Genomic DNA, 22,639 nt, shown 5'->3' with positions numbered 1-22,639 from the left:
CTAATGATTATGTCGTAATCATTGTAGATCGACAATAACACGCATCTTTCTCTTATACTTTGACGCCTATCAGTAATGATTCCAAGTCCCCCCCCCCCTCCACTTCATTCTGAGAATGGTGATCGGGAATGCTATTTGTCTGTCTTTTTCTGACTATGTTTTTCTCTTGCTCTCTCTCTCCCTTTACGTATACGTCCCTATGCCAATAAGTCTATCATTCTAGTATAGAACCCCTTTTCAGCCACTCTCTCTCTCTCTCTCTCCAACTCTCAGTAAGTTTATGTGTTCCCAACCGGTTCAACGTACAACTAATCCCCTAGGGTATGTCATCCCGGGATGTCATCAGATTCTGTGATATTATACTAAATGTTCCGAAGATTAAGCATTACGATGATAAGATGGGTAGTATACCGATCCTTAAAAGTATTTGCCTATGCATTCTTGCATGTTTTTATTGAAATGAAATGCGTTCCATTCAGTTTGATATATCCACGAATCTCAATTTCCCTGCATAGGCCTATATTGATATATGCCTATGCTTATTCAATTTTCTTTTCTTTTTTTCTTTTCTTTCTTTCTTTCTTTCTTTCTTTTTTCTTTCTTTCTTTATTTCTTTCTTAATCAATTAATCCGTTACTTAATTCCTTCTTATCTTAATGCCTCGACATGCACTCATCGGAATACTGATCGTCTGAATGAACAGAACACTAAAAAAATGTTGTAAAACCGAAAAAGAAAATGAACGCTGAACGACAAGCTGCGAACAGTTCCCCCTTTACTATCATTCTATATTTTCAAGTTTAAAGGAGAATGAAACTCTTGAAGCAAGTTTGCTTTTGTGAAAGCAGAATAATCAAAGAATAAGATCAACAAAAGTTTGAGTAAAATAGGACTAGCAATAGAAGAGTTATGAGCATTTGAATGTCAAGATCACTAATGCTATGGAGATCCTCCCATTGGCAATGCGACCAAGATCTATGATATCACAGATGAACAACTCTCCCCTTTTGGACACTGAAAATATACCCCAAAACATCTCTTTTTGCTCATTCTAATCATATGACAAACGATTCATCAATGATATAATGTTGTGAAACCTCTGTACTTTTCCTCTCATAAAGAGAACACCTCACCTTGTGATAGACTCTATAAAAGTGAGAATATAGGTGAAATAAGTACTAAAGTAATGAGGGAGTTGTAAGTGTGTGACATCACAGATATTGGTCGCATTGCCAATGAGAGGATGGCATTAGTGATCTCAATATTTAAATGCTCATAACTTTCTTATTATTCATTCAATCTTCCTCAAACTTTCAACAATATGTTTCTTTGATTTTTCTCTTTGATATGGATTCAGCTGGTTTCAAGGGTTTCATTCTCCTTTAACACTTTGTTTGTATGTTTTCTATTTTTTTTTGGGGGGGGGGGTGGAACAGAATATTGGCTGATGCACATGAGGTTCAATAAATTCAATTCACATATAAGTATGATTTCAGAGACAGGCAAATCGCGGCATTTCTTTATTAAACAGTTTATTCAACCATGGACCGAATAGTAGGTCCATGGTTGAATAAACTTGACAGCCACCCATGGTTTTCGGAAATTGGGGAGTACTAGGACGGTCTTCTGTGTTGGTGCGCAGTCTGGCCTACACAGGAAACTATCTCATCTGCCTTGTATATATCATGGACCTACTCTGTAGGTCCATATATATATTCATAATTAACCCTGGCCAGAAAATGACAAGGAATATAGAGCAAAGGTTTTTCTTCTTCTTTTTTGCCTAAAAACCCCCAGCAAGGGCCTGAATTGAAAACTGCAGTATAACATTAAAAAAATAACCCCAAACCAAGAGCATAAAAACTTATCAAAATTGAAATGGAATTTCCTATTATGGTTCAAAAGTAGAATTTGATAAGTATTATTATAAACATTTAGAATTGGGATTAGGGAAGGGGGATATAGATTCAAGAATTTTTATATCGTCATCATGAATCTCTTGCTGGTGTGTCGATTCATGGTCGAGTGCAGTGGTTGAGAATATAATTTTCTAATCAGAGCACGCCCTCTACGTTCGTAACAAGGGGAATGTTGTTAGATGGTTACAGTTGTGTACGTCCTGTGAATTTATCCTGTAAAATTGACTGAATTATTTGAACAAATATGCCAGGTACGATTATAATATTCATTATATGGTTGCCAAGATGATTTAATTGTCGTGTTTTGCTAGTAAAATTAATTTCGTTTCGTTGATATCTGTGATTTTAGAGGCGAATTAATTTCCAGTGCAGTGTCGGATAAATTCCGTCCAGCCACTGGCACTGCACTGGCACTGCACTGGCACTGCACTGGCACTGCACTGGCACTGCTTTTTTTTTTGGCTTGCGCTTGTGTTGATTCTCGGGGCTGTAGCGGCACAGCTTGTTCACCGATTCCCGTTCAGTCCAGCGGTTCTGGGGCGCGCGGACAGACATGACAGATCTGGGTCCTAACTGGGACTGGATCCATTTTCATAAATAGTAACAAGACTTGCTATAAACCCTAATAAAATAATAACAAATGAACAATTTCTGTGAAAAGTTTAGCTTTATTACTGTTAAAGTGTTAGGCCTAATTGTGTTAATAATTGCAAATCTGTTGTCACAGACACAGTCAAGCCAAGCCCAGGCCAAGCCAGGCCCTGTCAGTGTCAGTGAGTCACATTGTTCTGCCACTTCTGGCAAGTAGTATACTAATACCATATGACTAATACTAACCAGTGGCGGATCCAGGGGGCGCGCGCCCCCCCTAATATTTGAGCGGTGCCAAAGGCGCCGCTTAAAAAAATTATACACGTATAATATTAGCAACAGTCAGTATACTATAGAGGAAAGACTATCCCCCAGCAAAGCACAATCATATCATCTTCCTTATCTTTTCTTTTATTTTAACTAGGTAACCTTTTCCCAACAACTTCGCCGGTTGAAAATAATCAGCAGTGCGCTGCCTGCATATAACCAGGGATGCCACTTTTCCGTATGTATACGGAATTCCGGCTTTTTTCCTGCTATCTGTCTTATTTCCGTATTTCCGACTTTTCCTGTTTTCTGTGTATTAAAAAAAACGGAAAGTCCTCCTTTTTTTCCCCCTATTTCTTCCGATTGCGATGCATGTCGATCGCCCGAGTGAGAGATATTTCCCCGAGATATTTGCTTTTATAACAGTACATAAATTATAAACGCGCGCACTGCCTACTACGTTCATTGAGTTATGCTTTTATCAAGGCTTTCTGATTAGAATTATCGATATCCTGGCCAATCAATGCGAGCGACAAGTTCCAAACGCACGCACATAGACAACCGCAAAGTAGCGGCACGAATCGCGGTATAATAGCGACTGGTAAATACGTCTGTACAGATGATGACGTCATCCAAGATGGCAATTTACGATGACCAACAAAGGAATCGAGGATGACTAAGTTTTGATCATCATTTGATAGGGATTAGCGGTAACTGCGGTCTAAGGTACGATGTTTCTGAATTTTATATTTTTTCTCGTAAGTTTGGATGTAATTATTTTTTTATAATGTGACATTTTATGTACCAAAAACGATCCGAAAATCGGGTTTCCGCCGAATGTTAGATCTAACGTTACTGCTGCATGCTGATACGGAACCCAGGGAGCTCCGGCCCGGAAAGCGGGCCGGCTCCCTGGGTTAGCTGATACGTTGTCTTTATGTACGGGCCAACAACTCTTCAGTCTATGTATTGGTGAGTGGAGCCATCGCGGTTCAGCTGAACAACCAAAATACACAGACTGAAGCTTTTGGTCTAGCGTTCTATGAGAAACACACAACTAACTACCGTCAGTTTTTCAAACCTAATTGACTTCAAAGTCATCGATCACAACAAGGTAAAAAACCACTTGGTCCTCCCCCCCCTCCCCTAAATTTGAGGTGGGGGCGGACCCCCCCCCCTCCTATTTTTTTTTTTTTTTTTTTTTTGCTTGCTTGTCCAATTTTTTACCTGTGACATGTGTCCATCCCAAAATTAAAGGTGGACCCCCCCCTAAAAAAAAATTCTTGGACACTATCCCGGCCCCGCGATAAGTTTCAGTATTTTTGGAGGACACCTAGTGGCATCCCTGTATAACTGGCACCAATCATGAATAATCAGCACCACCTAAATCTAAATCGGCGCCGGACAAGAATAATCAGCGCCATTTGGTTATAAATCGGCGCCAGTCAAGAAAAATCGTCACTGCCAGAGTCTTAACCAGCGCCGATCTAAGGATAATCAGCGCCACCTAAATCTAAATCGGCACCGGACAAGAATAATCAGCGCCATCTGGTTATAAATCGGCGCTGCCAGAGTCTTAACCGGCGCCGATCAAGAATAATCAGCTCTGGACACCTAAATCTAAATCGGCGCCGGGCAAGAATAATAGGCGCCATCTGGTTATAAATCGGCGCCGGTAAAGAAAAATCGGCGCTGCCTGAGTTCTTAACCGGCGCCGATCAAGGATAATCAGCGCCACCTATATCTAAATCAGGGCTGGTCAAGAATAATCAGCGCCATCTGGTTATAAATCGGCACTGCCTGAATCTTAACCCGCACCGATCAAGAATAATCAGCTCCACCTGGTTAAAAATCGGCGCCAGTCAAGAATAATCGGCGCCTCCTGGTTCTAAATCGGCGCCAGTCGATTATGAATTGCCGCTGCCTGAATCTTACGTGACGTCGGTAAAAATAATCAGCACTACTTGCTCTAAATCGGCGCCGGTCAAGACAAATCTGCGCTGCCTTTGTTTTAACTGGCGCCACCTAAATTTAAATCGGCGCCGGTCAAGAATAATCAGCGTCCCCTGGTTCCAATGAATAGGCGCCGGTAGAATAATGAAGAAGGGCCTATTGCCAACCAAATCTAGATTGGCGCCGGTCAAGAATGATCAGCGGCACCTGGTTATTTTATTGTTGAATGGTCATAACAAAGCTTATCGCATGCCCTTACAGAGTGGACTGGGGCGGGACAGTTGCCTACAGATGTCATGAAAATCTTTAATTTGTTATTAAAAAAATCCCAGAATCATACAAAAGCGTAGAGCAAATTCTTTAATTTTGATCTTATTTTCCAATGCTTTAATAAAAAAAAGGTCAGTCACTTTTCTTCTTTACACATTGATTGATTGATGATTCGATATTTTAGTCCAAAACTTTGCTAAAACCCGTTGCTAATACCGGGAGTGTATAATTATGCAACCAGACGTCTATTCGTTAGACCTTAAACCACTAATTATCATTTTCAATGTATAAATACAGTTTGTCAATACCTTTCTTTTAACGTTTAAATGTTTACGCCACAAAATTTGATTTATTTTCATCTTCCATTAAGTTAAATATTATTCATCACTCAGGAAGAAGTTAAAAACAAAGAAAACGATACCTGTAATTGTAAAACTGGAGAACTATTTCCAAAGCTCTGTCTTGAAGGATCTCTTTCTGAATTCAGGTCATAAGCATCATATCCAGTTTCATCAAAGTAATTAGATAAAAATTACTCATCATTACAAATTGCATTAGATTTAGTGAAAAGCATCACAATATATACCAAATTCTGTATATAGGCCTACACATCATTTACATGAAAATTGAATGATAATGTATACCGGTAAACCTGGATTGGTGATGTATTCCGAATGATTCATGATGTAGTATCATTGTATATACAGAGGCATCGATCCTGGGGGGGGGGGGCAGGGGGGGGCGATCGCCCCACCATTGAAAATATTGGGGGGAGCAAACATCGTTTTGCCCCCCCCCAATAATTCCGCATGTGCAAAAATAAAATAAGATGGTAATGTTACAGAGAAATCAGCAAGCGAGATTGAGCTACACAACTCGTTCTTTATTTAAAATCGTGCTCAAATTGTCCGCTTTTCAGATTGGAACATAAAAATTTTCAGCTCGCGCTTCGCGCTCGCATCATTTCTGTAGCAAAACCCCATACTTTTCATGATTAAATAGGTAAATAGAATGTCCCGTTTTCAGTTCTAAACCTCAAAAGAACTCTTGCTTCGATTTACAATAATCTTTTGTTGGATTTAAGCTTGTTCTTTATTAAAAACGTCCATTAAACTGTCATTTTTTTTCAGATCGAAATATCAAAATCTTAAGCTCGCGCTCGCATCTATTGTTTTTTTAGATACCCATCTTAATCATTGGTACCAAAAATGCTTAGAATATCAAGCTTTCTGGTCAGAATATATAGAAATTTCAGCTCGCCCTCGGCACTCGCATTATCTGTGTAGTGAGATATGTATCTTCCTCATGAGTCACTACAAACAGTCCTAAACAGGCACCTTTTTCCTGTTTTCAGGTCAGTATACTAAAAAATTTCAGCTCGCGCTTCGCGCTCACATTAATTTGTGGGTGAGATATGTGTCTCTATCTCATGAGTTGTATAAATAAACATATAAACTTTTTGCTTGTTTCTTTCTTTAATAAGTTTTTCAATCTCTCTCTATATATGATTTAGAAAGATTATGGCCCGTATTCTGATGTCGGGTTTAACTTAGACCACAGTCTAACTCTGTGCTAAAATTATGGGGAGCCAAAAATTAAAAAATTATGTTTATATTGTATATTTCTTATATTTATTAATTTGTTTCATTTTGCTTTCATAATGTAGAAAAATCCTTCAGTTATCATTTCCAGACAATTATGAACAATTTGAGTGTCAAATGATTTAATAAATTGGATGTATACTGTTAAGGATTTGTGCCCCAATTGGCTCTCCATACTTAAACCACAACTTTAAACCAGGGTTTAATTTAAACCTGAGTTCAGAATACGGGCCTATATGTTTAAATTGATGTATATTTTCTGTCATAATTTTGCACTTTTCGTGCGGGATTGAAATGAATCCAATGAGAAGTGCAAAAATATGTGCACCGCTCGGCAGTGCGCCCCCCCCTTTCGCCAAAAGCTTGATCCGCCTATGCTAACCTCGCAATGCGTATGAGTGGGCAAGCCTCTCCTTGTGGGTGAGTTGCGGATAATTTCCCACAATACACCCACTACAAATCAGACTTGCATACGCTTCTGTGGCCATCTGCGTGTGAGATACTGTCAATGCAGGCGGCATGCAAGTAAGTAGCAAAAATAGTTACAGTAGGCCATTGCTGTCATCAGTTCAACATCGACAAGCTCATTCAAGAAGGCCATCAACAGAACCTTCTATCTTCACTCCGCCTTCTCTCACCCGATGCGTGTATGCCCAGGCAGGAGGGCCCTGTGTCGTATACATCAAGATCCAGGCCTACATCACCTTATTAATTGAATGAGTGGGCCTACCCGCAAGTCACGTTCAAGCCAGGCTTGCACTTAACGGTGTGACATATTTTCATATTTATTTTATGTTCATGAAAGTTGATATGTGTTGGGGCCCTGGCCTGGCCTAGCCTCTTGCAAAACTTTAGAGCAGCAACTCTGTTTGTAGGATGGGGGTAGTTTTGACTCATTCAAATCAAATTCTCAATTGCAATTGTTCTTGATCTAGCTTGGCTGCCTTAGTAAGAAAAATAATTTTAGATCAGTCACAATTTGGGTTTCATTTAAATTCCTTTACTTCAGCAATTGTAAGGAGAAATCGCATATGTGGGTAAAGATGATGAAATGTCTTCTTACTGATAGATAAATTCCTTTTTTTTCCACAGTCGGTAAGGTGATGGCAAGTGTTCATGAAGCTGTGAGGAATGGTGATGTCTTAGAGCTCGAGAATATGGTGAAGAGAGGAGCCAGCATCAATGAAGTCGATCAGAAGGACAAGTTTACTCCTCTTCATTGGGCGTGTCATAGTGGAGCACTCGAGGTTAGTTACTGGTCTTTTTCATATTCTGCTGATTTTTTTTTCTGGAACAGCTCTTTCTGAAATAATTGACCATAGTAGATTGCAAGACAAATGAATACCCTCTAGCGATTATTTCATTCCGCAATAATGAACCTATTTAGTATAATTGTACTTTTATTTAAAGTTTGATAATTGTTTTATGACTGCTACCCAATTTTTTTTGCATAAGACTGAACAGAACATAGCTGGGGGTGTTTCGCAAAGATTTAAGTATGATTTAAGTCGCACTTAAATGCTGAAGCGTACATGATATGCAATGCGCGATCTTATTGATAGATACATGTACGCAGTAGTGCACGTCCTCATGACACAATTTGACCAATGCGATCAAGCCTTTCATACCATATGCAACTCATTATTTAAGTGCGACTCTACGTCATACTTAAATCTTTGTGAAACACCCCCTGAAAGCTTTTCTCTTGCAACTTAAAATGCTAATACATTTATGGTTATAAGAGAAAAGCTGCCAGAGGCATACTACTTGTTTCAAACTATGTAGCAGATTGTTGGCCATTCAAGGACGGAAAGCAGATATATTCACGTTAAATAAAATTGTTTTCTCAGTTGGCTGAGAAATTAATTTAAATGTAGAGTTCAATTTGAAATCCTAACTCTATTAACCCTTTGCGTGCTAATCTTGCACATTTTTACAATTAAATGATAATAAGTATCAATGGTGCAATATGGAAATCTTGAATTAAAGAAAATAACATGGAAACGATGGTCATTATTATCCCCCCAAAATTAATTCAGCATGCAAAAAGTTAAAATATGGATAAAGGCAATTACTACTTGATCTTCATAGCACACTCTGAAAGTTCTCTATTTTTTTTCCTGGTAGTGTCTTCATTGGTTGCTCTGGCATGGGGCTGACCCAACGACTGCCACTCCCCAGGGCTGGACGCCTGCCCATGTAGCGGCTATTAGAGGTCAAGATCAATGCATCCAGGCGCTGACCACTAATGGGGTCAGCATGACTGCTCGCGACCTTCGAGGTAACACCCCGGCTCATCTCGCAGCGGCTCATGGCAATTCGTTTACATTAAGCTCCATACTTAGAGCAGGGACGGTGAGTTATGATTTAAAGACAAACAAAACAAAAGCAACAAAAATACTGATCTTATAGGGGTACTCCAGGCTGAAAATGATAATATAGATTCTAGAGTAAAATTTAATGAGGAACATTTCAAAGAAACTGATGAAAAATAACAAAGTTAGTGAATTGTAAATTTAGCAATATTTTATGAAATCGGTTATATGCATGCCATTATTAATATGCAATAGGTGGGCAGATGATGTCATGTCCCCACATTGATTTTTCTTCTGAAATCGTAATGTGTGTTTAAGACATGTCTCTCGTGTAACAAATAAAGTTCCTAAAGCCGGGATACTAATAATAATAAACCTCGGAATATATTATTTCTAGATAGATGGCGCTATATAAATGCCTATTATTATTATTATCATTATTACACATTGAATCAAAAGTAAATCATTCTTTTTTTTCTCCTTGAAGGACAAAGTTTGGATAAGTATAATATTGAAAAATATTCAAAGATAAGTAGGGAGCTGCCTCATGGGCTTGCTCATTGTATATTTATGAAGAAATGCTTAGAATGCATACATCAAAACTCATTGTAGTATGCACACACAACTTGGGTAGCATTGTGAATGGAGACACAAATTGCACATATGGAGTGTTTAGGAAGTTAGTTTACTATTCAAATATAACCAAAATAACTTGTTTAGGGTTTAGAAACCTTAGGTCGGATTTGTATACAGTAGCAGAGTTGAGTGTTTGATTTCTGCTCTTGTGCTACATGAAAAATAATACCACAAATCGTTGTGCCAGTGCCCCCCCCCCCCCCCGGTCATGTCATGGATCAATTCTAATTGGCTATCCTGTGGCACTCTCAATATTTTTTTTTGTAGGATGTTGAAGGGAAGAACCTTACCACATGGACAGCTACACACATAGCAGCATTCCATGGACGTCTGGGTTGCCTTCAGTTGCTTGTCAAGTGGGGCGCGAGAACAGATGAAACGGATGGCAATGGAAACATTCCTGGTAGGTGTAAAGGGTTATATTCACTTGGTACACAAACTTGTACAGTTGTTGGTCTGTTTCTCAGATAATCTTTCAATAAGATCCTGATTAATTAAAAACATCTTCTGATACGCTGTTCACATTACCAGTATGATTTTATGTTTGAAGGCATTGGTTAACATTGATTTCATTTCTTATAATCTGAGCAGTAAGGTCCCAACTGTTACCTGTGTCTGTCATATGGTTAGAAAATGAAGCCTTGACAAATAGAATGCACATGAAGATCACTATTTAGTACATAAAAAAGAGTCTAAATAAATATATAAATGACAAGAAACATTCAATTTCATTCTGGAAAACCTACATGTGTCAATAATTATTATCCCTAGCCAAAATATTACATAGATATTGTTACAGTGTCTGCAATTATTTGATCTTTTTTCTTTCATCCATATCAACAATACTACATGTAAATACAACACACATCAAAGTTCATGATTTTTTTAAACAAACAGATACAGGGGCTCAGTGGTAGGATGCCTGCCTTGTGGACAGGGGCCGTGGGTTCAGTCCTTGGTCGGGTCATACCGAAGACTTATAAAAATGGGACCTTCTGCTTTGTCAGGCGCTTGACGTTTTAGAATGGAGAAGGCTGATAATAACTTTATGCTATGAAGGGCTCGCTGAGAGAACAGTTCATGAGAGCTGAAGTGGCTACCCTGGGTTGATAAAAATGATTATTGTGATAATGTTGACTGATGTCTTCAATTGTCATTTACAGCACACTTAGCAGCCCAAGAGGGTCATCTACCTTGCCTGAAGTTCCTGGTGAGCAGTGGGTCATCCATCACCGATACACTGGGTGCACGCAACGATAACGGTGACACGCCCAAGACCCTTGCATCTCAATACTACAAACAACACTGTGTGGATTACATCAATGCAGTCGGTAAGCAATAGCTAATCTCTATCATGTACCCGATTCACATTGCATCATAGCGAATTATCCTGGGGAGTCTCTGTTGACTCTTGGGTAATTCTTCTGTGATTCTAGGGTCAAGTCTTGCCCTTGATGCATTGTGGGTATATCTCGTATGACTGTGGTAACTTGGGGTTGACTTTGGGCCATTTTTGCCAAAATTTGAAATGATAAATATTGTACCAGCACACCAGTTGAATGTAATATTAGGTCTGTATGGATTTGCTTATGCATAGATCTGTAACATTACAAACACTGTGATTTTATAATTTTCTTTGAAATTCAATTTGTTGTGACTTCTTACTGGACAAGATGAATTGTTTAGATGTTTCATTAAATTGACAAATTGGCCATTGCAGAATATTACATTAAACTACAAATTTATTATGCTTCGATATTTTTAACCTACCCCTTTTCAGATGAAATATTGAAATATTTTAAGATTTATCATGCTTGAATTCAATGATATTTTACAGGTTAAAGGGTTTGATAAATGTGCATGTTTTATCTACACTTTGATGTTAATTTTTTCATTTTCTCCTGTTTTTATTCAGAATGGGAAAGAGACCATCCAGAGGACCAAGAAAGTAAGAAAAAAATTATTATTTGTAAAGTCACTTGTTAAATACCTTTATGAAACATGCTCAGTGGCCTATTTAATAAATGTCTGATTATGGTAACTTTGCATTTATTGTAACTACGTGTACCTTGGTAACTGGGCTCACCAGCCAGTCAAAATCAAAGTTTCCATATTTTTAAATTAACCATAATATGAGCATTAATGAAGTGGGCCCAAAGACAGAAACTTGTACACCGATAAGCTTCTAGTACTAGCATTGATTTCTGAAGTGATGCATCCTCTGAAGGTGTCCTCAGATAGTAATACCACAACAGTCAGCACAGAGTCTATTTTAGTACATAGTAAATTGTGTAAATTGTGAGATTTTTATTCTTCAGTCGTTGATTAAAAAATATATATTTGAGGTGATCTTAAATTGAGATTTAAATGGAATGATAATTTATTGCTTCGATGCAAGAACACCCTTCAGTACAACATATTGATTCTTTGTTAGGACAAAAGCTTCTACAGCTGTACACATAAGGGCGTTATTTGACATTATTTCTTTTGTGAAATGATTTGTGCTGGTGCTCATTGAAATCTCTGTGTATACTATCATTCGAGCCTTAAACCATCCAATGTGATATCGAAATTGGCAGTTACATCAAAACTCCTCCATTCAGTTCATTATCATTTATCGTACATTTCATAACGTCATTCTATGAAGTATTTCTTGAATCAATATCTGGGTCCTGTAACACAAAGGTTAGTGACTGATTAATCATACGCTTGATTTTCACGATTGATCGTGTATTGTAGTCGATGGAATCGATCGTAGAGAAGTGTTTCTACGATCATTGCTAAGCTTTGTGTTACGGGCCCCTGATGTTCAAATTGCAATTCACCATATCAAATGAAAATAATGCCATAAGTGGAAGCATCATGGTCTACTGGTTCTGACTCTCGCCGTTTTATCAGAGAGTTGTTGGTTCAAATGGCAGCCATGGCATTATTTTCTTCAGTAAAAGAAATTCATCCACACTGCTGCATTCAACACAGGTGAGGTAGGTGTAGGCCTGGTAGAATTCATTCTTTGCAATGCACAATGTAAATAGTGAAAGAAAGGAACGTACATTGTAAACAATAGCCATACTGCAGCCAGGGTAATGGTATCCAAGTCCTTTAGAAGTGCAAAGGGACGATATATATGGTAATGTGATACAAGAACTGTTTATGAATATCATCATCATTATTATCATCATCATCATCATCATCATCGTTTTCATCATTGCCATTATTACTTTATTAATTTTGATTTTTATTGTTTCAGATCTGGCCTTCCCTGCTCATATGTCTGCTGCTACCGGTGACCTGGGTCATCTCAGATTACTCATAGAACAGGGAGTGGTCAATATCAATGAGAAAGATGATAAAGGATCAACCCCAGCACACAGAGGTATGTCTGGGACTACACAAATTTCTACTTCATTTTTTTGGGGGGTGATATTAAGAAGAAAAAAAATCTTAGCCATATGTACAAATTTTTGTACATCGATGAAAATGTCCTACTGCTTGAGGGGTCAATGTCTTTTTACCACTTTGAAAACATTTTTAGCCATCACTGGCAGGCAAATCTAAACCAACAATAGCAAGGGAATTAATCAGATCAAATTGGAGATTGAGATACTGGTCGAAAAAAGCCATCTTCTCTTTTTATGTTTCCAGCACTATCATCAGCCATTGCATAATTCTAGGTAAAGATTAAATGTTTTATAGCTATTGGTGATATCACAAGATTAATGAAGATGTTTAAGTCAGCTTAGAAACTGAATATGAATTGCATGTGAAAAAATATATGGGGTTTAATAGATAATTTGATATTTAACTGCTTCCATTTCCTCTCTTTTCTTGTAGCGGCTGGTAACGGTAAACTAGAATGTCTTCAGTGGCTGGTAGAGATGGGAGCAAATAGTAAGTAATGCATTCTTTTGTTTCATGTAACAGGGGCTGTTAAAAAAACGGATCGTAAAGATATGAATGATTTTACACACCTGGCATATGATAGTCCATGTTGGTCTGCAATTTTATTCAATCTCATTTGCTGGTGCACATGAAAATATAAGGTGTAAGATAATAAAAATGCTACCAATGTACAAAATAATGTTAAGAAACTTTTGATTAAGCTATCAGACATACATTAAAAATCGATTTAAATATCAGAAAAAGTGTGAGCTCCTATTGTAATACTTTAGACTTCACTCATTTAACTTTATGAACAACTGTATAAAATAACCCCTGTCACTTTAAGCATTGAAAACATAATGTTTTCTTCAGAAATATAAATGTAATTAAGGAATCAGTACATTAAAATCTGAATCCTTGCTGTTAAATTCTTATAAAAGTTTTAAATAGTTCTCTTATTTAACTTATTTGAAATATTCTGTTTGAACGCCAATATTTTGAAGTGTGTAAATCATAGAGGATGATTATATAATATAATGGGTTAGATATAAAACTTTTTTTTGTGTGTGTCTGTACTGTAAAATTGTTTCATTTGACTGTCAAATTTAAGTTTTTATATCAAATCTTTTATATCAAAGTTGTCTTACTTAGGTCCCTTGTATTCCATTTTCAATAGTTGATTTTGATATTACTATTTACTTTTACAATTATTGTATATCAATCAATCAATCAATCTTTATTTCGCAAAATAAGATAAAAATACAAAGAAACATCAAATAATGTGATTAGATAATAAAATAAATTGCGTGGCTTTCCATGAAGGTTATAAGAAACCTGTAAGGCTGGATCGCCAAAACATAGTAAAACGACAACAATATTGAATAAAAAAAAACAGAATGTCATATCATTATAGTAAATACAATGTAGGAAAAAGGAGGAAAAAACCAACAACAAAGAATACAAAAAGACACGAATCGAAGGAGGGGGGGGGGGGTAGATATGGTACAAGTAATGCATTGATATCAACTGCGAAAATTAATAATCATTTACTAGAAAATTTTTGTACTGTTTTCTAAAGGATGATATAAATTGTGAATTAGTTATTATTTGGGGAATCTCGTTCCATTGTTTGGGACCTACATAACTCAATGATTTAGCTTCGTGACTAGACTTGATAGACCATAAATGAAATTTATTGGAAGAACTGGTATTATGATTATGAACTTGATTATTGTATTGAAAAAGATCTGAAAAAGGAGTGGGTAACAACCTCTTCTTGTACTTATACATAAATATTGCGAGTTCTTGCTTATTAATATCATATATATTAAGTAAAGAAAATTTCTTAAATTATAAAGCTAGCTAGATACAATATGAATGATATGTTCTTGTTTTCCTTCCTAATAGTTCATGTTCAGAACAATGCAGGAGAGACTCCGATGGATGTAGCGCATCGTTTCGCTCAGTTGGCTTGCGTCAAGCTTCTCAAGGGGGATGATTCAGGTACATAGAACAGTCGATTATTTTAGAGATCATATATAGGGTGTTTCCCACGATGCATTAAGAATGCACACTTCAGTCTGTATAAGTTTCCTTATTTGATGTCATCAAAGCAGTGTTGCCAACTGTTCAGTTTTCTTAACTGAATTGTCAGGTTTTTGAAGTTTTGAAAACATTCAGATTTTGGGATGTTGTGAGTATGGATTTGGGTGTATATTTTAGTGTGTCAATTATTAATACCATTATTATTGTTTTTTTTTTTATATCCAATTATCCATTTCTGTATTCAAGTTGAGCAAATCATAACACCCTGGTACAGTAATTCTTGAGGCTGAATTTCCTCTCAAGGTATGCACTAGATTGCAAAAAATGCAAAAGTCCAAAACATGCAAAAGCTCCCTGCCATGGGAGGGGGGAGGACATCTCCTCCCATACCCACCCATCCACCCTTGGTCGCTCTGATCCCTCAGGCTTGGTTGCTTTGTTCCCTTACAAGAATTTGTTCAGTTTTCTGTATTTCAAATGTTGGAAAGTCTGTCAAAGTCCTATTTCTATGCTAAAAATGATTTTATGAAATGGGGCATACCAACTGTATTGTGTTTATTTCATTTATTATTATCTTTTTTTGGGGGGGTGGTATAGATAATACTATTAACATTGGATAATATTCCTTGTTTTAAAAACAACCCTTTAGTGCGATGATTTCTTATCTGTAAATAGTTAAAAAATAAAATAAAAGTCTTTTAATGACCTATATTTGTTTTATTATTCAGATTCTGATGTTGAGGTCGTGGGTGGGTATTCTGATCCCGAGGAAAGACAAGACAGACTCCTTCAGAAGTCTACCGATCACGGCCTAGAAGGAGAGAGTATTGTGCTCTCCCCAAGACAGAGAGAAGAGGCTCGGGGTAAGAAGACTACCTCAGTCATTAAGACACAGGGAATGGTTTTAGTGAAGGATGGGTACGATAAAGGATCAGAACAGATACTAAGCATTAGGGCAGATGAAGTCAATGTTCATTGGTCTATAGGTCATGGCCTACAATTATCTGGGTGACATTATTTTGGTGTCCGCCACAAAAGGAAGTGGCACAGTGTAAGAAACCCCTATCAAGTAGTCAAAACAGAAGAGTTGGAAGTGCTCTGGCAGAGGAAGTCGTAGAAATGATGTAGCTGAATGGTTATTATGGCAGATTAAATCATTGTCCATTGAACTTCAGATTATGATCTTGAAGAAGGGTTTGTGAAAAAGCTAAGAAAACTAGTTTTTCAAGTTTTTTCAAACTCTCCAAAATAGAAATGTCTTGAGTAAATATGAAATTTTTGATAATTTATTTTTAAATTCTTTACTAGGCCGGGCTATTAAGAGGGTTAAAGAGCTAGAAAGACTTCTTGGCATCGCTAAGACCAATTTCCACCAGCTGGGAGGAAGGCTAGATGAAGATAGAGAGCAACAAAGAAGGGAGAGAGAAAGTGATAGGTGAGTCTGGCATTAAGAAGACATTGTGCTATGATGTAAGGTTCAAACTAAAGAGCAAATAAATATTTATCGCTGCTATTTTCATGTTTGCAAAATTGTGATATGTTGCCTTATGTGATGCAGTGTTTCATATTGGCCCGTATTTACTGGCATTTGTTATGTCAGGGTTCTCAGCCAATCAGGGAAAATTATTTTACTCTTTTCCAGTCAAGGAAAAATCAGGGAATCTGATAAAAAATACCTCAAATCAGGGGAAAATGCCTCAAACGAGGGAAAAATCAGGGAATTTTGATCAGCCCTAAAGACGAAAGCACGGTGGTCAGTCAGACTCTGTTGAATTTTGTTGCATATCAAAACAACATCCATTGAATGACTGGTTATGGTGGTACTAATTAGTTTTACATTACTTTTTGTGCTGAAAATACATGTAAGTCACTGCAACAACTTAAAAAACATGTGAAACTGGGAATGGGTTTAAATAATTATCAGGGAAATTTTAAACTTCATCAGAGAAAAATCAGGGAATATTGTTTTCTTGAAAAGCTGGGAACCCTGTATGTGCCACAAGCCTAATGAAGTTGGCTTAATAAAATTGTAATTTTATTTTAACTACTTTCTCATCTTTATTCTTATTAATGCGTTGTTACAGCACATAAAGATAATATACATAAATCAAGGAGAAACAGATACAAAATATTGGCGTGCACATAATACATATTCTTATATACAAGTTGATAATAAGAGTATACTGAGATCATTATTATAATGAGAACAATAAGTATTCAGTATTATGATTATATTTTGGATCATTTCAGAACTGATGAATGAATAATAGTTTTGGGTCATTTTATTTATTTTCTTTTTTATTAATTTAAGCATAATTCACATATTTTTGCAACTCTACTTTGGCATATTGACCATGTTGAATATGAATTTATTATTATTATCATTATTATTGTAATTATTATTGTTGCTATTACTGTTATCTTTGTTATCTTTGCTAAAACTGCATTTTGTGTTTTTTTTATGTAGGATGTTAAAGGAGTTAGAATCCCAGTTAGAGTATGAGAGGCTGAGGAGGGAGAAACTAGAATCTCAGCTGGACGAATGCAGAGCAGAGATACAACATCTGAATACCATGTTAGAAAGAGCTTCAAATGTAGCATATGTAAGTCTTAGGCCCTTATTAGGAAGTCGAGTTTAACTAGGCCATGATGTAATTCTGTGCTAAAATTATGGGAAGCCAAAAATGTAGCAATTTTATTCTATTCCTATCATGTCCTGACTGCTTTGTGGAACATTAATGTAACTTATTACTTTTTAATCAAGAGTGTCTTGTCATCAAACAAAAACGTGAAAATAGTTAATATTTCTTTTGATGAAGTATCTTAAAAATTATGATAAAGTATCTTAAAAGTGTGAAAAATAGTTGACTTTCTCATTGGCATATCACTTGTGTTGTGTATATACATTTGTGAAATTAAGCAAAAGTCTAGATGAAATTTTCAGTATTTTGCTGGATTGAGTGTTCTTTTCTATTCATTTAGATCTTTTTGCTGTTGGGTCGATACTGTTAATACTACCATAGATACTATTTGTGCACGTCTTTAAGACACACTTCCTCTTTGTGAAACAGACCCCTACATGACTGTGCCCATTCCAATGATATTTTAAGATTTGTCTTCTTGAAGATATAATTTCTCTTCTATGTGTTTTTTTCTTTTCCACAGAGTGAAGAAGAAGCCAAACCAAAGAAGACAAAGAAGAAGAAGAAACGACCAGTGTCAGCAGGGAGCGGAGGGGTGTTTGTAAAACGGACCATCTCCAAACCACCCCAAAATCTAGATCTCTTCTGAGCCCTGCTCACACCAAATCAGTCTGACGTCTAGACATGTGCCCTGTTTCACACAAAGTGGAAAAATCAGTCAAAAATTTATTGTATGTTAGATCCAACAATTGATCAACCATTCAATCAAACAAATCAATTGTAACTCTGTAATTCATGGTATGATTGATGTCAGTCACAAGATTGATCGGGGGCGCCACTCCCATTGACGAGTTGATACCATGCGCGACCATGGGGTCTCGAAAAGCACCCTAATCACGTATTTTCCATATTCTGAAAATGCACCCCTTAACAAGTATTGGCATGTGAAACCCTACCCTTAACAAGTATTGGAAACAAAACGATACTCTTGGCAAGTATTCCCTGAATTGAACCCCTAAACAAGCACAGTGATATTTTATTGTTAGGCTATGTCACGCGTCCGTCGGTCGTCGGTTTTACCTTTACACACCAATTAGTTTAGTATGGCCCCACCTTCTACACCTCGCGCAAATCGGACTCTAAACACGTAGTGTTGGGGTAAAAAGGACATCCTTTATAAAACATTTTAAGTTTGTTTTATCATCCCCGCAAATTTGACCCTAAACACGTAGCTTTCCTAGCGAAATAGATACCCTTTTTTACATTATTTTTGACACCCTTATCATGTTACGTACGTAACGTGCCCTATCTTGAAAAAGACATCCTTTTTACATGTTTTTTTGGTGGCACATGGTATGCACTTGCAATGTAAGTCGCCCCCCCCCCCCCGGGATGCTGTACGGTTATATTGTTTGTAAGTCCTTCATGATTTTATGAGCAACTAGACCATGTTCTTGGACACCAAATCTGGAGGCCATTTCATAAAGCTGTCCGTAAGTTACGAATGTCTTTACGCGTGACTGGTGACCCTTTCTTGTGGTACATGATATCCCCTCAAGAAAGGATCACCGGTCGTTCATAAAGTAATTTGTAACTTATGAACATCTTATGAATGCCCCTCAGATTCTCAATGAATTTAATTCCATCAATTTACTTTGATATAATTATGAGCTTTGTAGATTAATATTCTTGTCGTTCAATCAGCAATTGCATGTTAATTTGATATTTTGTCAAAATCTAGTAAGGGTCACAGAAATCAGTCTCACTCTGTAAAGAGAGCCAGGAAATTATGGAGTATTTCATTTTGCTCACAAACGTGATACCATTGTTTGATAACTTTCGTTCTGAACAACTTCCTAGAAGCGTCACATGAAGTCATATTCTAGTTAAAATGTTGACAAATGATAATGAGGTAATCTCGACATTTCTGTCCTCTAAAATTATTCTTCCTGTTGACCAGGGGCAGATCTAGCCAGATAAGACAGAAGAATTTGGATGGGCCCACCATTTTAAAATTAAATGGTAATGTTTCTATCTAACCCATCTTTATCTACCACTGCTTTGACCCCCTAGATCTAAAAAAATGTTGAACTTTTGTCATAACACATAATATGCAGTGGAATAATTCCTTGTAAAAATTTTGCGAACTGCACGTACTGTATGTGTCTGTAGATAGACAAAGGCCCAAATTCATCAAGGAGGTTTGACTAAAAGAGGGCTACTAAACAATGGACTATACAGATTTGATGTATAATTTTCAATGCGTACACTGACAAATTTTCAATGATGAATGCGCGTGTTTTGTTCAAAGGACATTAAATTAAGTGCAGTTGTAGTGAAATATCTACATTGGTGGTTTTGCACCTCTTAATTTTAACCTCTGTGAATTTGGGCCAATATTATGTCTCTATATTTTGTATATATCATGCTACATGTATTTACAATTCAGAATAATGAATATATTTATTATATTGTACATTGATGTGAATTATTTTAAATATTTTATCAGACCTTGATAGGGCAGGGGCTCCTTACAGAAATAGTTGCAATCAAGCGCAAGTAAATAAAAAAATCGATTGCAACTTGAATTTAAACCGATGAAATACATTTATTATATGGACTTGCGCTTGATATTTTTGTACATTTAAATGCAGTTATTGCTACAACGACCCCCAGTAGAATTTGAGTATATTGTTTAAATGTATAGAATCATGGATCATCTCATTGTCTATCATTTTGTGAAATAGAAATTATTGTTCATTAGAGAATGAGAAACAATGTAGGAAAAGAAGCCATTTTCAAATGTATATCTTATTCAAAAGGAAGAGCAAGGTTCATTGATTGTTAATGTTATACATGTACTTTTTACATATTTGACCCTGCCTGTGTCATCTTATAATGAATGCAAATTGATATTCTGATAATTGGTCATCGATAGTAATGTTTACGATGTTGAAATACAAACATCTCTGTAATGAATGGTAATAGTTAATATGCTTAAGCGCAAGTTTCTATCAGCCAATCAGATTGGAGAATTTCAGTAGCTTTTAACTGTTATTAGAAATGTTTTATGCAATTGGCCCCTGAGGTATTAAAGTTAGTATTATGCTTACTTTGCCATTGATTGGTAACTAAAATGGAATCCTGGAGTTTGATTGGATGGAAGTTGAGTATTGTTACCATGGTAATTACCATTGGAAGGCAAAGGTTACAATCATAGTAATTTATATGAAATGGGTCTGTGTTGTGGCTTTTTAAACACTGGTATATGAACTGATGTGATTTTCTGATTATTCTTTCAAGTGGATTTTTTTTTCTCTTCAGAATATTAGAATGTATTTTCATGCAAAAAAAAAAAAAAAAAAAAAAAGCAGTATGAATAAAAGCAAAGGAGAAGACTTTTATATTCACTGCACTGATATTGTCTTGCTTCGTTACGTGTACCAGGTAGTTATAAAAGATGGATTTGAACTTCTTCAATTTATGCCAGCTATTTTAGTTTGTAGATTTCCTTTGTCATATTCGTCTCTACTGCTTTTTTTTTTTTTTTGGGGGGGGGATAGAAATCTCTATTTTTCATAAATTAACTATGTGGTAAATATTAAAGTCTCAAATGCTGACGAAAAATGATGACGATTTGATAGTAGTTATAAAAAAAACGATAATTGTGGTTACTATAATGATGATAATTGGTGATGGTGGTGATGATGATATTGATGATGGTAATCATAATGAGGATCGTGATACTGACAATGGTGATTATGTTGATGTAAATGATGGTGGAGAAGAGGTTGGTGCTGATGTTGATGATGGCAGTAATAATGGATCAATGATGATGATGGTGATTATGATGATGATGATAATGGTGGTGGTGGTGTTGGTGATGATTTTGATAATGATAATGATGCAGATGCTTCAGCTGATAAAAATAATATGAAGAACAGTGATGATGATGATGCCGATAATGATTTAGACGATGACAAGGAGGAGGGTTATAATGATGTTGCTAATAATGCAGCTGATGTTGGTGAAGGAGGCCATAATCAAAATAATTTTTGGCCGGGGTGGCAAAACGCAAAAGTAAACAATTATCATTTGATTATTTGTTTTGATTTTATTTCCTGTTGCTCATGGCCATGACTGATATCTTATTTTCACGGTACACTTTGTATTATTATTATTGTTAGTATTATCATAATTTTTTTTTTGGGGGGGTGGGGGCACCCCGGCTATGATCAGACCCAATAAAATATAACATATCGGCAATTGGAAATATATTTATATATATATATATATAAAAATTGGGAAATCAATCTGAAAAAAAAAAACAATATGTGCTTGAACGGGGTCTGAAATCATCAATGTGTGGCAATATCCGTCGCAGGTAAACATGACGTCATCATGTAGTATGACGTCACGTATCTTTTGTGAATCAAATTGCTCACTGCCTTTACTTTGCGTGCCGTGAACTATTACTTATTTCACTCAGACAAGGCGACGCATGAACCAAACGTAGCACTTAAAATAGAAATGTCGATTAATCTATTTTCGGCGCTGCCCGATTTGGACAAGACACGAGCCAATATAGAAAGCTAATGTCGGTCGATTTACAGATCTTGCTTTGATTGCCTAATATGAATTCGAGACTTTCGAGTACAGAGCAGACGATGAATGACACCCCATCACTTCAAATCAGATACAACGTAAATCATCCTTCAATATTTTCATCCCATCATTCAAGACACACTCGTAAAAAGGTCAGAATACAAAGTGAAATATTCTGAAGAGGGATCGACTGCTATACAGCTGTTTGTCCTCTTGCGCATTACGAAAAACAAAAATATCGGTGAAAATGGTCACTTTTTTTTTTATTAACAGAAACTATTTGCCCATCAGATTGTCTTTTGTGTCATTTCGTATTTGTATTTATCATCAATGTGGTGTTTATGCCTTCAATTGTCCTTTTTCTATTTCGTGCATCAATTTATTGGCTTAATCCGGGGCTTTTATCCCAAGAT

At 36.4% G+C, this 22,639-nt stretch overlaps 1 protein-coding gene across 1 annotated transcript; it reads left to right on the top strand.

The window, feature by feature from the left end:
- Nucleotides 1–2,072: 2,072 nt before the first annotated feature.
- LOC129278486 (ankyrin repeat domain-containing protein 42-like) lies at nt 2,073–21,110 on the top strand. Its single transcript, XM_054914634.2, has 13 exons — nt 2,073–2,170; nt 7,694–7,848; nt 8,729–8,956; nt 9,820–9,955; nt 10,716–10,883; nt 11,468–11,500; nt 12,803–12,928; nt 13,387–13,443; nt 14,842–14,937; nt 15,708–15,842; nt 16,288–16,414; nt 17,447–17,582; nt 18,145–21,110. Exons 1-13 carry the CDS (start codon nt 2,164–2,166, stop codon nt 18,268–18,270), a joined length of 1,530 nt encoding a protein of 509 aa, XP_054770609.2. The 5' UTR covers nt 2,073–2,163; the 3' UTR covers nt 18,271–21,110.
- The last annotated feature ends 1,529 nt before the right edge of the window (nt 21,111–22,639 follow it).

The sequence above is a fragment of the Lytechinus pictus genome, chromosome 16, assembly GCF_037042905.1.
Source record: "Lytechinus pictus isolate F3 Inbred chromosome 16, Lp3.0, whole genome shotgun sequence".
NCBI lineage: Eukaryota > Metazoa > Echinodermata > Echinoidea > Temnopleuroida > Toxopneustidae > Lytechinus > Lytechinus pictus.
The sequence above is the reverse complement of the archived record's forward strand: the minus strand, read 5'-3'. Positions and strand labels throughout refer to the sequence as shown.

What these genes read in the sequence shown, in the direction of transcription:
- LOC129278486 (XM_054914634.2), top strand. An exon ending in ATCAACCCCAGCACACAGAG is followed by an intron (nt 12,929 to 13,386) that starts GTATGTCTGGGA and finishes CTTTTCTTGTAG; the next exon opens with CGGCTGGTAACGGTAAACTA. An exon ending in AGGGAGAGAGAAAGTGATAG is followed by an intron (nt 16,415 to 17,446) that starts GTGAGTCTGGCA and finishes TTTTTTATGTAG; the next exon opens with GATGTTAAAGGAGTTAGAAT.